A 15,853-nucleotide genomic window follows, 5' to 3' on the forward strand; every position below is an offset into this window, starting at 1 on the left:
TATTCTCCTCGGTCAAGCACATCAGCCCTTAGCGTAACTATTTTTTTTCCAAAATAATTCTCTCACAACTGTTTTTTTATCGCAATGCGGAACAAATAAAATCGCTAGACCCTTTTTTTTGAAAAAGAAGAACTTGTCGGAAGTTTCTCGACGCTTTTAAAAATTCATTGCTGCGCTGCAACTTAACATTAAAGAATAAAATCGCTCAGCTCACCGGAGGCCATAGAATTTTTAGGGATTATTCCGCACTTGGAAAATTCATTCCTCGACTACTCATTGAGATTAAGGAATTAACTCCCGAGTGGAAATTGCTTCAGGTGGTTCTGAAGTCGGATTAGTATTGCATCAGGTAGATATCCGGTTTTCCTGATCAGCTGATTCATTATCTGAACCTAATCATTTCCGAAAAAGACATTTTCAATAATGTATGTGAAGGTATTGATCACAAACCCAATTCAATTGATTTGATGAATTATTTCACTTCACAGATTTCATTCACAATTCTGTGAAATCCCAGAATTTTCTGGTTTTCCATTAATATTCAGGGAACAATGGAATTGGAATTAAGAAGAATCAAATTAGACCTTATGGCTCACTCATTCTCCCAGACATTTATGAATTTCCAATAACGATAAGAATTGAACTTTCAATGTGAATTAAATATATAAAAAATTTTGAGAAATCCTCCAGAAAATTAAAACTAAAATTTTAAACCTTAATTTTCTGCTTTTTCTCTCAGATCTGATTATTCTTTTTGACAGTTAATAAAATAGGAAAATTTTCCCACCACCTTGAGACTTCGTCAAACAACTTCCCTATGCCTCAATGAGTAATAAATAATAAATAATAACAACGATAATACCAATAATGACATAAAATGGTTTTAGTGTTGGTTTTGTTTTCACTGAACTAATCGTGTGGATCTCAGGCGAAAATCCTGTCGTCGCAGGTAATTCTGTATTTCCTTTAACTCCGTGTGTCTTAGCTTCCAATAAATATCAGAGCCCCTCCAATATCTCTTGGAAACCCATAAAACCAACGAGAAACAATTGAATTTTCATCATTCTCACCCAGAAACGGAGGAATCTCTTAATCTCCCCCGGTGCACAAAACAAATACCTGTTTCACAGCGTGGACACAGTTATCAGTTCGTGGCTGCGAAAGTTGAAAACATTTTCCACTGATAACTTTTCTATTTTATTCGGTTCATTCCACAAAATAGAAGAACAAATGCTACGTCAAACAAAACTGCACAGAGTCACTAATCTCCAGCAAAATTAAAATAGCTGGAATTACTTCCATATGCTGTGAGCATGTCTGCCACTTCGACTCTGTAATTTCTTCTCACCCATTTAAATACTCGAGTTTCGGAAGGTAAAATTATTCTCAAGCATTTCCCTCTCTGTTGGTGAAATAAAATCCTGGTTTTGTTTCATCGTTTGCTCTGGGGATAAGGATGAGGGTCTCCGGGATAAGTCTGAGAAAGAGGTACTGAGCTTATCGCGATCAGATCCTAATCCTGAAGACTGTCTTCCTCGTCTGGTTGACAAGAATTTCTTCAACTCTAGTTACAAGTTTTCTGTCGCTTTTTAAATTGACGTTTTCAGTTTATCTTGGTGTTTTATACATCACAGAACATACGCTGATTTTTGGGAATGATGTCATAAAGTACTAATTTTCTTTTGTGTTTATTGCTTAACCATTAATTTTATTCAATTTCTGCTTTCAAACGGGTGCAGTGTCATCGTGATTTTTTTTTCGATTTGTTTATTTCCATTGGAAAAGTTGAGACATGTGAACTACGTTTTACCACTTCACTACTCATTTAAGATTTAGAAATTTGAAATGCAGGCCCATGTCGCTTGTCATCAATTCTATTTCATAAAAAATAGAACACGGTTTTACTGCATCATAAATTATATCAAGTAAATGACCCATAAATTCTGAATACATTCTTCTTTAAATTGAGGAATAATGTCAAGGTATATTTTATGACACTAATAATGGGCATTTCGCGCCCTGAATTTAGATTTTGACGTGGGGGATGTTTATTCATGAAACTGATCACCACGGAATTAGTTTTCTCTTGTGTTTGACTATAATCCTATTTTATTCCCAGCACTAGGAAAACAATATAATTCTGCTAATCAAATATTCTTCCGACAAAAAATTAAAGCGAATTTTGGTACTGAAAACATCCTGATCAGGGGCCTGAACCTAATTTGCCCGGGGATTATTATTCCCGTCTGCACCATAAGGAATTATTCACTTAATTTCAGTAGGAAACCCTTCACCATTGGCCCTGAAATCGCCTCGAATATTCCTCATTAATTTCGACGAAGAGAACCCTTGGGACCATTCATTTTTCTATCTCGTGTTTTTGCTTGGAAACTATGTTAAACGACATGAAACGTGAATATATGATATTTTTCGAAAATGTATGTACGTATCACCAATACCTCGAGATAATTTTTCGCCATTTTATTTACAAATTACAACCAAATATGACTCACAAAACCCCTGGCCTCAAGGCTTTTATTTGAAAGCTAAAATACGAGAGAAATGTACATCAACGAAATTTGTTCTGTAAATGAGTTTATTTTTCATTTACAAATCATTTTCACCTATTCACATGTTATCAATTGTATTTCATGAAGAACAGCTCACAACTTTATGACGACATAAATCTTGAAAAGAAAAAAAGATTACGGAGTGTCATGTATCCCATTTCAAGAGACATTTATTTTTAAATAATCGGCACATAAAAACATTTACGAGAATTTTATTTCCAATAAAACTAGAGCAAAATCGACACGAGGGAAAACTCAATTTTCGTTTACGTACATGCGTTCATCTAAAAAAATTGAAGTTTATTCGATTAATGGTCACCATGTCGCAGATGGACTGATCGCCGGTAATCACCTTCAGAGATCTTTTCCCCGTTTGAAATAATAATTCCTTCGCTAAAAAATTTTCATAATCCCCTGGTGCATTGAGTGGACGAGTCCGGGGGAATTGTAGTTGTCCACAGAAGCGTCCGTGAAAGCATTGATAGACAGTGAGAGAGTTTCTGGAGGGAGAGAGAATGGTCGCTCATCATGGCATTGTCATCGGGGGTACAATGGATGGCCTTCGTTGGGCCAAAACACACCATGACAATGCAACTGGGGTACTTCGTTCAAGGGATGCAGGAGGAATAGTGGGATGAACAGGTCCAGAGAATCGTAGATCGCGAATTTCGAGCGCACTATGATGGGATTTCACCGTCACCTGCACCACAAACCTCTAGTGATGGTATTGGGAGCTTTGGAGATACCAACCACCAATAATCGTGACTTGAATTGACAATATCGCCGCTCGTGCTGCTGCAAATTCATCGCACTTTCGATTCTTTCGAGAATGATTGAAGTGGAGGTCTCGTGGGGGCTACTACAATTTCGAATAATAGGGGAATTCTGATTTATGGGTATTATTGAGGGATTTGGTGAGGAAGATTAGCGAGATTTGATGGTAGATTATTTTTTGATGATTGTGATAACTGTTAGTCGTTAGGGGGAATGTGCACACGGAGAGAATAATCTGACAATTTTTATAGTGTGATTCTGATAAACATTACTGTGGTGCCTTACAATCTCGATGCAAACTGCAGACTTGAGAAAAATTACTATGCTCTGTAGTAAACTTTCTTGATCGGCTAAAGAAAACTTCTAAATCGGCCTCTTAAAAATTCAAAGTCTCATGCAACATTTACCATGGCGAAGTTCAGCGTCGGCGATAATCAGCTGTATTCGGTGCTCATCATTAACCAATCACAATGAATTACTGTAAAATTGCTGTGTGCGGAATTTTTGAAAGATTTCTATCAATTTTTCATTGAACCTCAAATAAAAAATGATAGAACTTGAAATTTTATAGTGCTGTTTAGGAAATTTTATGAAGCCACTTATCACTAATTACAAAGTTTATTACAAAATTAACGGTATTGATAGGAATTTTTATGTGTGAGTAAAACACATTCCAGTATTTTAGAATGTGGCAGCACTGTAATTTTGACCAGACTTTTCTCTCCCTGCAGGGACGACAATAGCGGTGTCAGTAATTTTCGAAAATTATTGGAAATAGTTTCGTGAACATTTCGCTGTTCCGTCATTTTTAATGAATTAAATGGAATCCTACACAAGAGGGCGATTCAGTTAGATTGGAATTCCCTCATTTCTCCTTCGTTTAAGCAAATTAAATGATCACTTTACGTAAACTTAGGTGGGTTACAATATCCACAGGGAATAAACCTTGAGGTTCAGCGGCATTTACATGAAAATAGAAAACTACCGTAGCCAACTTTAGATTCATCTCGTAATTTTATTCATGCCCCGAGCACATTGTTCGGTAGCGTTTTAATTCTATACAGTTCCTTAACTATCGAATCTATAAGCAACTTGAGAACGAATTCATTGATTATAAATAATAGCTGCTGATATTCAACCACTGAGCTGTACACAATGAACAAGTTATTTCCGGGAGTCATCAACAACTCACTGAATCTACCTGTTCAGTCTTTGAATGCCGGAACTAATTATAACTATTGATTACCACTAGATTAATTCACCGTCGTAACACGCAAAGAAAACATACTTAAATGAAGTATATTTTATATTCGCTGGTAAAATCGAGAACCAATATTGATTTCATTATTATTAGAGTTTACATTTCAAACTATTTATCAAAAATTAATTTACAGTTGTACTGAACAGGTCTTTGTACAAATTGTATTTCTTTTGATCTCGTGTTTCCACGTGACATTGGAAAACATTTTTATGGGTGAAAACAGAGGTGCATGAGTAGGACTATTGATAATGTGAGTCATCAGGTCCAGGGTGTTGTGGCCCTTTAGTCTTTTTAGTTAGTTCTTCTAAGGAAACCAATCAGAGCGGTTGTGCCTTTCGAGCGTATAAAATAAGAGAGAATAAATAACATTCACGCATGTGGAATCATTATGACTATCCCATTTCTAATAATTATTAAGTGAGATACGCATTTTGATTCATATCTATCGATTAATATATTCGCAGATTCTTATCAAAAAGTTCATGGTTTTGCTTCGAATGGGACCGTCGATGCTATCGGGTTGATCATATCCTTACGAATCATATCCATTTGTAACAGTTCATGCCCAATAATCCAACAAATCTTATACCAATCACTCGAACTCTTCAAAGCGATTGCAATTTCGTAGGTTAACCCCACCGTTAAAACACGAGACCTCAGCACTCGGGTCTTCATCTCCCCCCAATTTTACGAGAACATTAAAGGGGTTAAGACTTAGTTCATGACTTTGTGAACACCAGTATACAGGTGACCCGCCTACTCCTATTGCTCCGAAGGTTTTCAACTTAACTCTATAGTTGCACAGTTACCTGTAACGACCTTCAAACCCCGCTTGTAATTACAGTCTATTTACTGTGAAAAAGTTAGCATCAACCAGCTAGCCCTTGTTCCTTACAGTTTATTGACTTCCACCGAATTACTCCCTCGTCCATGAGGCACCATTATTGCCATCCAGATGTGTCCACGGTACATTCACACATACGTGAGGCGAGTCGTACAGAATTTGACAAAAGTTTTCGGTCTAATTCAAGCGCGCCATTCACCGGACGACTAGCGCCCAGCGTCGAACATTTTGACACCGCCGGTCTCATGACAACAACCTTAAAGATTCGAGGTAATGAATGAGAAGCCACTAATTAGTGCAATTAACCGTTCTACACAGAGCGAATAATCTGACAATGTTTATAGTGTAATTCCGATAAAATTACTGTGCTGCGTTACAATTTCGGCGCCAACTGCAGACCTGAGAAAAATTACTATGCGATCTAGTAAAATTTCTTTATCGGCTTCAAAAAATTCTATATCGGTCTTGTAAAAATTCAAAATCTAATGCATGATGGAGTCCAACGTTGGCAATAATCGATTACATTTTGCACTCTTCGTTAAATCCCAATGAATTATTGAAATATTGCTTAAATTAGAATACATTCGTTAAAAATTACCTCACAGCTCAAATAATTCTGCAAAGTCTGTATGAATCACTCAAAGTCGCGTCCTTCAAATTAATTACATAGTATAAAAATCCAGTGTGGACGTGGTGATAAACTGATTGATATTGAATGAACACCGGATGTACGCGTGACACCTTACGGTGCAGAATTATATCTTAACACCGCTTCTCTACAATAAAAACGGATTGGACATTCTGATACCCAGATTGGTGTCACAAGAACATTCAATTTTTTTCAGCGTAAAAATTGCTATTTTCACTCCAACAGGAGATCAAACCACATCAAACCACTGCATCCCAATATAGAGGTATACTCTCCCCTTTAGCAAATTTCATAACAGCATTAAAGGGGTAAGCACTTTGTCCATACCAGAGGTGGCCGTGCACAACAATCTCGGTTTATTAAAGAGCCACCCGAAAACCATGAAAATACGAGGTTTTTGAAGATGAGGGGGAACGTGCCGGTCTCACCTCCGTCTCATGCATATCAATAAGATATGTTGGAGGAGAGAGGGCCCGTCTTACTCGCACCCTTCGTGCGTTACCAACTTTGCCTCGGCTTATTAGGGCGCTGCTCCCTGGAGTCCCAGGCAATTAACACTTTGGGCTGTTCTTAGTATATCAACGGTGAATCTTCTCTCTCGTGTTTACTAGCAGATATTAAACCAGAATGTTGGTGTGTTAAACCGGTGAGCCAGAGCAATTGTTAGCTATAGGCGATATAACTTCGTACAATGTCAGGAAAAAAGATACAAATTTCGTCGGCTGTTCGCTGGGGCTTCGGTGGAACCGAGAAGCGAAACAGGACCTGTTTTCCAGGACGGCGGAGTCAGGGTTCAAGCTCCACAATTACTTGAATACTGACTCAACCATTGGCAGTGGTTCGGAACCCATTCACAAATGTAGGTCCACTCGTGTTCTCAGCAGAGGATGCGAAGATAAATAAACACTTCAGTGACGATTATAGTAGTTACGTGGAGAAGAAATTTAGCCACGAAGAGCAAGCCGATGAATGAGACAAAACAAATGTTAGTGATGCTTAGGAGGCGACTCTTTTTTTTGTTCGAACCTTGACTGAATCATGGGCCTGGATGCTGTAGCTACGTACATCGAGGTTGAGCCAAGCTTGGGCCGATTCTTCCAGCTGGGCTTTCCTGATCGAACCCCGAAAGCTTCTGGGTAAACCCAAGCGCAATTCCTTATTTCTTGGTAATTTTTTACGATATTTGTTTGATGAAGGAAGATTGCTACATTGGTATGGGTGGAACGACGTCTATTCACCCATACAATGGTATCTCTCAGTAATAGTAATCCCTCAGTACGGAATGTACAAAATAAAAGAACGATCTGTCTTATGAAGCTGAAAGCTCCATGTTTGTACTTCCCTCTGAAATCGGTGAACGGAAGTTCAAGAACGTCTGTTTCGCCTTTTTCTATCGGAGCCTTGACGAGAAGGTTCACTTTATCACTGCACCATATGATGTAGAAGGGCTAATTTTATTGAACGGTAAAAGTGAACATAAATTTATAAAACGAATTTAATCTACGAACACTCCAATCAACGAAGTTGGAAGAACTTTCATTACAATTTTACTATTCCGCAAACGCTCCAGTCTCCTCAGCATTAAAAATCCACCCAATCATGACTCACGATGAGGATAATCCATCTTTCTCCGAATCCCCAGAGCCCCGTTGAATCCCTGATACAAAACTTCAGAAGTTTCCGAACTTATTCCAGATAAATCAATCATTCTTCGCATTTCAGGTGATCCTGATGCCGCACAGCCATACAGACCCTGGTTGGTTGAAGACCTTTGAGCAGTACTTCCACAGCTCGACCCGTTCCATCCTCAATAACATGGTGACGAAGCTCCAACAGTGGCCGAATATGACGTTCATCTGGAGTGAAGTCTCCTTCCTGTCGCTCTGGTGGGAAAGGTAACGACGATTCTTCTCATTACAAATATCACCTACGCCAATAAAACCATGTCTCTCCGGAATCTGCCAGTCCAACCATATTCGATCAAAACTACGGAACAGTTACGCACGTTTTCACTGAACTTTAACGAAAAAATATGGAACATTCAGTGAAAAATTGCATAACTGTTTCGTAATTTTTACTGAATATTGTTTTGTCCAGCAGATCACGCATCAGACACATCATTTTTCAGGAATTTTTCTCTCCGTACCGCAGTCATTTCCAAATGAGTTTCTAAATCATCTATCAATTGTACTTTTTTATTGTTGTACTCAAAGTGACTGGAACAGAGTTAAATGACACTACCACAAACGCAACACATACACCTTGTGCATACTGGAATATATGTAATAATGGTTTCCTTGCGTGTGAAAATTCATTAACAAAGAGTAATAAGAATGCTGTGCAATGAAAGGCGTCTCATTTAACACGTTGTTTACTCGAGTAATCAAAACCGTTGAACGCATACGAGGCCTATGCACAATCCCTGGTAATCATAAGTGATCATGATGCAATCTAATTCACAGATGATCCATATTTTTCCTCGTTATTGATCTTCGGTGTCAGTGTCTTATGGATGTGAGCAGGTATATTTATTTCTCGCGCCGTTTCCTATTTTATTGGCATTATTATTCTGGATCTATTGGAGATCGTAGTCTCGATGGTAACGAGACCCTAACAATGATCAAACATCGCGTTCATCAACGACCAAGTCTTGGTCCTGTCTCAAAGTTGGAGAACGTTAGCCACATGTCCTCTCAACACAAATATCACCTGAACCAATAAAACTCGGCATCCGTCGCTTAAAACTTTGCAATCACTTCCAAATGAGTTTATCACGAGTGCTTGAATGGCTATTGGGAGTCCTGAGCAATCTTGAAATGGCCAACAGGCGCTTGCGTCTTATCTGCTTTTAAAAGACGCTTTTATTGGGGAGGGGATGAGTCGTTGGTGATATTACTCCATCTCTCTCACTCTCCTGGGCGCCATCACCGTATCGTAGATGGGATTGTCGTAAAAAAGAGGAAAAGGGGTATTAAAGTGGGACGAGGTATATTGCAGAACGTGAATCGAGATAAGACCAAAGGCAAAGGTATAAAGAGAGGGATGGGATGGTGGGTGAGGGGATGAGGAGAATGAGAAAAGCAGGGTTACGCGTTCTTGCACGAAACTTGCGCCACTGGTTGACGTCGTTGGTGATGCTATGCTGAGGCAATTTTCTAGTGTCCGGATAGGGAGAACGGCAAAAGTGTCAGAGAAGAATGCGGGTGCTATGGTGGAGGACAATGGACACGGAATGAAGAGTGAAACAAAGGGATGTCTTTTAATTCCTGGGGTAATGTCAAAGTTTGCTGCTTCAGGGGTTTTCAGATGAAACTCATGGGAGTGATTGGAAGATTGGGGTTTTTAGGATTCATTACCTGGAGGTGGTGGGTCGTTGATGTCTATTGAATTTCTTGAGCTCAGAATTGAGGTTCCCCCGAGTTTTTAGACAGAAAAAGTTGGGGTCCAAAGTTTTTAGAGTTTGGAGGGATATTGCATTAGACAGGGAGTCCGGTTTATAACAAAATCTTTTGCTGATGTACAGTTGATGTGAATTAATTGGGTGAGGAAATTTCGGTGGTATCTGCTAGGTCAGTTGGTAAGGGTGCCCGCATGCGCCCCTGGGAAACCTGGGTTTGGTTCCCGGCTGAGTTTCAAGGGAATTGTTTGTTTCTAATTTTAATTCTCTTCGGTTTTTTCCTTTTTATTTCCAATTGCGTTCTTTTTTGGTAGAGCAGTTCAAGAAAAACATTTGAATTATTTTATTCACGCGTACACAGACTTAACTTCCTTATTCAGAAGCTAAAATTCAAAAGACATTTTAATACCTGGCAATAAATGTTTCCGTGACAGTAACGCAATTTTTCACCGAAAATTTAGATAAAAATTACGGAACACTCCGAAAAAATTCCATACCGATTCGCTCCGCACGAAGAGAAAAATTCTTCTAAAATTACGTGCCTGTTCCGTGATTTGTCAGTCTTCAGTAAAAATTACGGAACAGTTACGCATTCTTTCACTGAGTGTTCCATACTTTTTCTTGAAAGTTTTGGGCTTTTTCTGAAAGTTCACTGAAAAAGTGCGTAACTCTTCCGTAGTTTGTACTGAATATTGTTTTAACTGGCAGATTACGGAACAGACGCGTAATTTTTAAACAATTTTTCTCTCGTTGCAGAATTCCAAAGAAGATACGTAATTTTTATTCAATATTTCTCTCCGGGTATAAAAAAAAGAAATAAAATGCATTTCCGGTCACCTCCTACTGTACCACAGTTTTTTACGATAATTTCTGAACAAATGATCGATATTGCCGTCATTAACGCCTGTCAGCACCTGAAAAATTTTCCCCTCAACAACAAAAAAACCCAGCCCTTCAGGGCTCGTCATTAAAAGTTGATAATTAACAATTAGTCATGGAAATAACGGGTTCCCCGACCTCTGATAATTCCTATTTTTCGATAACAAACGGGGAATTTAACGAACAGCGATCATAATAACTGAGTTCTGACTGCATTTTCTCCCACACAACAAACAAATTTTCACATGAACCAGACTATAAATAACGCACCATAACAGCGAAGATGACGAGAAATTGAGCGCAAGTTCTCATAAACAGAGTTTCGTTGATTACATGGACGTAAATTAACATTTTGATGAAGTTCCAAATTTGATTAATTACAGTATAAGGAGATTGCTACATTAGTACTTCTCCATCCATTCGTCTCCAGGAGATTAAAAAAAAATTAACCCCCGACTGCCAGCGGCCCTTCATCGAAAGTCGTTGGTAGCACGTTAAACTCTACGGCGTCCACCCATTATCAACTAATTAACAAAAGAGGTGATGACTGCAGGTATTAGGGGAGGGTAGATCCATTTATCTTTGCTGCAATGAGAAGCACTCGAAAAGAAAATCCAACACAAGTATCAATATCATATCATCGATATCAATACCATAACATACCATAAAGTCCTAAAAAATATTTATAATGACACTGCACTGAGAAAGAAATATAATTTTGGCAATAATATTTAGTTTAGACAAGTCAATACCCAAAATTCTCATTCAAAATTTCACATACAATTATCTTCAAACGAGTATTTGGTTGGCAAAATTATATTTTTCTCACTAAATGTATTATTTACCAATTTTTCCTTTAATTTTTTATTAATTTAATAATGACAAGATATAACGAAGATATTTGAGAATAGATGTGATTAAGTGGTGTCGTCTTATCACTCCTGGTGAACCAAAAACGATTGATTTTCAGTGCCCATCCAACCAAGAAGGCTGTGGTGAAACGTTTGGTGAAGGAGGGACGCCTGGAGATGACCACTGGCGGTTGGGTGATGACAGATGAGGCCACCTCCCACATTTACGCCATGCTCGATCAGCTTATTGAAGGTAAATCACCACATCCTCATGCTTGAACAATTTTTCAATTTGAGAGAGCGCTCCTCGGGTCTCTATCGGGGTTTTGTGGTCTTCATGAGTTGGTGAGAAATGGAGCTGATTAAAATGCATCAGGTATCGATCAGTCCTTTATCTGGTCGCGTAGCTTTGATGCATCTGTGACGAAATTTTTTTTGCCATTCCGGGTTAATCGTCAGTAGAGAGAGAAAGAGAAGGACACGATATTTTCTGTTTGTTCTCATATCTCGCGAAGTTACGTTATTTGGTGGGAGAAAATGAGAGGAAAATTCCGTAGTTTATCCACAATTTTCCCCGGTGTTATGTGTTCTTCAACAAATACCTCCGCAAAATGCGAAAGTTATATAATTACACGGATTAAATTCTCTTTCCGGCGAAGGGTGGTGGTAATTTTGATAGGAATCACCTTTCTTTCTTTGTATTTATTTCGTCTATACACGGAAAGAAAAGTCTGTATAAAATTACTGTGTTGCGCACTGGAATCGAGGTGCAACATGCGATAATACTAGAGTGTGTTGTACTTACACATAAAAATTCCTCTCAATACCGTAAATTTCGTAATGAATTTTGTAATTAATGACATGTGGTTTCGTAAAAGTGACTAAAAAGCACTATCAAATTTGAAGGTCTATCATTTTTTATTTGAAGTACGATGAAAAATTGATAGAAATCTTTTAAAAATTCTCATCTACGTCAATTTATTTTATGGGGTCTTCCTTCATTATAATATATACGCTTATTATCGATTCCCCATAAAAAACCATAAGACACTCCAAAATAATTCAGAACCAAATTCCCCACCGCCATTCATCTCGGGAATTCGAGTAACATTATCGCCAATTCTCTAATTTAAATATGAAAGTGAGAACTTTAAAGGAAAACTCTGCGGTTTTGCGGAAAGTCCCAGTGGCCACCCCAAGTTATGAGGAAAAATTAAAACTTCTAAACGAGAAGTGACATCGTACCCAAAAAGTAAAACTTGGGAACCAGAAGCGCCATTTTATGCTTAAAAATTAGCACTCGCCTTCGACTCAAACGATAATTCCCGCACCCAAAAATCATGACTCCAGTCTCCAATACCATTTTTCCGTGTTAATTTTCATTTATTCAAGTTCAGAAAGTGCCACTGCCAATCTCCAAACGATAAAAACTCAGAACGAATAATTTATCAAATCGTATTTCATATAATTTTTAATTAGCGATAATTGATTCTTTTTTCTGCCAGTCCACACCCTACCATATCATGAACTTTTTCAATTGAAATAATCCTTCAACAATTTTCCTTTCCACTTTCTCTCGCGGCTTATTTTGAAGTGAAGAGAGACGTATCAGGTGTATCGATCAAGAGACTCGTCGAAAATGCCGGAAAAAAAAGAGGGAAGAGGAAAACTGGTCTGGCCAGTGATGTCGATATCGAGCCTCAGTGCTTACACAATACGAATGCGCCCGACTATCGACACTCCCGCTGGGAGGATTGATCGCTTCTGTATGGTCTCACTGTGTGCGGAAAATTCCTACGGGTTCAAAATGTCTGGATGATCGAACGGTGTTTACCCTGTCACTCGTTGGTGGATAAACGTGTGACGGTGAATAGATGAAAGTGTAAGCTGGAGAGCAACGGGCTGAGGGAAAAATGACATTTTTTTCAACGACGACATTAGTTCGTTTTATAGGAAAACATTTGAAAGGGGGAGGGGGGGGTGGATAGAACTGAATAGCCGGATTTTATGTCCATTTAGAGGATTGAGAGAGCTTCAACGTTTTTTAGAGACGTAAAAATTGGTGAATAATTTTTTTGACGTTTGAGATGACCCTTATTTACGTGTATTCACTTACATGTGAAGGATTCATTCTCTTTTAGTTTCCGATTCTTTTTGAATTTACGTTGTTTTTAGTAGCTTTGTAGTTTTATTTATTAAAATCTTCTCCATAACATATACAAATCCGAATAAACTATTAATTTTACTGGAATTTGTGTATTCACTGCGATCTTATAGGTTTTCTACCCAGTTTCATTAATTTCCGAAATGACTCTTTTCTGAAATTTCACGATTTCTTCGTTTATGAATCCCGGCATAATTTCAATAGCGAAATTGATGCAAAAATGATGGTAAACTGGACTAGGACCTTTTCAATTTTGTTTTATTCAATAATTGATCGGCAAATATTTCTTTTTACGTATTTATTAGTTAAAAATTGAAAAATATTCTGGACAATCGTGATAGCAATCATTTCCATCTATTCGCTTTGAAAATAAACAAACGGGAAAACTCATCACAATATCGAAGCTTAATTGCCCAGTCAACTATATCCCCACAATCCACGACCATCTGCATCAAAAAAATTCGAGTGTTTGTCGATACGTGAAAATTGGAAGGGGAGATTGCTGTTCTCAACGTAGGGATTTCCACTTCATTCGTTAAATTTGCACGAAATAATCATTTCCCAGAGAGCTGACATCAATATGGCTCCATAAAAATTTAATATTTAAAGAAAAATGAGAACCGCTCGTAACTGTCTAATTTAATATCAGCCCAAGTGCACATCGATTTCAAGTACAACATGAAAGGGACAAACAAAAAGCTGAACTACAAATAAACTGTATCCTCAAAGCCTAGCATTGAATACTCATTTTCAAAATTCAAAATCAATTAAAAATATTAGCTCTTTCCCTTCTCTGTCATCCCCAAAAAGGGAGAGGTTTACAATTTTTCAGAATTTTTGATTTCATACAAATAAATAATTATTAAAAATAAAATGTAATACCAACTTTTTCGCTCATCAGTGTAGACTCATCGAATTGCAGTAGCACTGGCCCTAGATTAAGGGGAGGAAAAGGGGCAGGAGGGAATGCGAATCTCTTTTCTGTCATCCCCAGAAAGGGTGAGGTTTCCAATGTTTTTTTTATTTTTTAATTTCATACAAATAGATGATTTTTAAAGAGTAAATGAAATCCGGACAATTTTGTTTGTCACTGCAGCCTCATCGAATTACAATAGCAACGATCATGGATCTGGAGGGGGGATAGGGGGGAGGGGACTAGGGGATACGAATCCGTAGAAATTTGCGACATGTATATATTGACACCAGGGGGGATGAGGGTTTCGATAGTGAAGTGAGGGGTGAGCCATGCACACACCTCTGAGGCTTGAGTCCGTTCACGTCCATCTGCAATTATAATGTAATCAGGCGGGACTTTGGATTACTCTCCCGCGGCTCGTTGAACCAGGGGAAATTCACTATTTGACGGTGTGGTGGGCAATGAGCTACGCAGTTCATTGTAGTCACACATGACTATACTCATGGTCATCAAGTCATCCTTCATGAGAGAATTGAGTTGATATTATGAAGTACTGATTGACGAGGGAGAAATTCACGATTAAATTATTCATCTGAGAAAATGAATCTACCGAAAAATCAATATTGGTTAGGAACAAATGAATCAACAATTACGCTAACTAGGATAATTATGAGTTCAGTAATGAAGTCGACTTCTCTCAGTCGCCTTTTTCATCAAATGCTATGATTATAAGGGGAAGAGTGGAATTTTCCTGATTGCATTTGTTGTAAAACTCAATTTGCTCCACAAAATAGCGGAATTTTTCTGATTGCATTTGTTGTAGAACTCAATTCGTCCCATAAAAAATGTGTGAAAAATTACGTAAAAGTTTCAGAGTTATAATAAAATATTCCGCGATGGAGCAAATGTGATATAAAAATTGGGGATAAATTCAATGAAATCAGTAAAGGAAAATCACAAAAATCTCTAGAAATCAGAACTGGAATTTTTCCCTTGAAAGATCTTTCATTCCTATCACCATTTACTTGAGAACTGCTGCATATAAATATTTTCACGAATTAATTTATGTCCCCAGTCATGGAACCAAAATGCATAAAAAACCAAAAGGACTAACAGCCATAAACCTGTCGTGATTTTCCCAAAAAATACTACTTTCCGGTTGAATATCTACTAGCAGAAAATTGCAGGAGCTAGAGATCCCGTTGAATTCAGCAGCAACGAGTCTACCTCTGAAGCAGCAAAAAAAGTCAGAAAAAAAAGTAGAGAAATCCGACGAGAAAACACGAAATAAGACGTATCCAGTGCAAAAAATGGTAGTTCTCGTGTATCCAGCGACAAAATATATCCCCTGTGCTTTTCAGGATCTCTCATATCGGATGCAATTCGTAGCTAATGGGGAGAATCCGAGAGAAGCTCCAGACGCCCTCATACCCTCTTCTTCTTACCCATTCAATCCCACGTACCTACCAACGTACCTTCCTCATGTCGCCTGCTTCATTTGCATTGGAATGGACAAGCACATTGTACACCCATACACTCAACAACCCC

General features: G+C 38.1%; 2 protein-coding genes across 6 annotated transcripts in view; one reads left to right on the forward strand and one right to left on the reverse strand.

The window, feature by feature from the left end:
- Window positions 1–15,853, forward strand: part of LOC135163625 (alpha-mannosidase 2) — an 87,743-nt gene that overhangs the window by 53,561 nt on the left and 18,329 nt on the right. For both annotated transcript variants that reach the window (XM_064123216.1, XM_064123217.1), the window contains 2 exons: window positions 7,821–7,993; window positions 11,345–11,478. In XM_064123216.1, coding sequence (XP_063979286.1) covers window positions 7,821–7,993; window positions 11,345–11,478 — 307 coding nt within the window. The remainder of the gene's footprint in view (window positions 1–7,820; window positions 7,994–11,344; window positions 11,479–15,853) is intronic.
- Window positions 1–15,853, reverse strand: part of LOC135163632 (uncharacterized) — an 81,565-nt gene that overhangs the window by 16,331 nt on the left and 49,381 nt on the right. The window lies entirely within an intron of this gene.

The sequence above is a fragment of the Diachasmimorpha longicaudata genome, chromosome 6, assembly GCF_034640455.1.
Source record: "Diachasmimorpha longicaudata isolate KC_UGA_2023 chromosome 6, iyDiaLong2, whole genome shotgun sequence".
Lineage (NCBI taxonomy): Eukaryota > Metazoa > Arthropoda > Insecta > Hymenoptera > Braconidae > Diachasmimorpha > Diachasmimorpha longicaudata.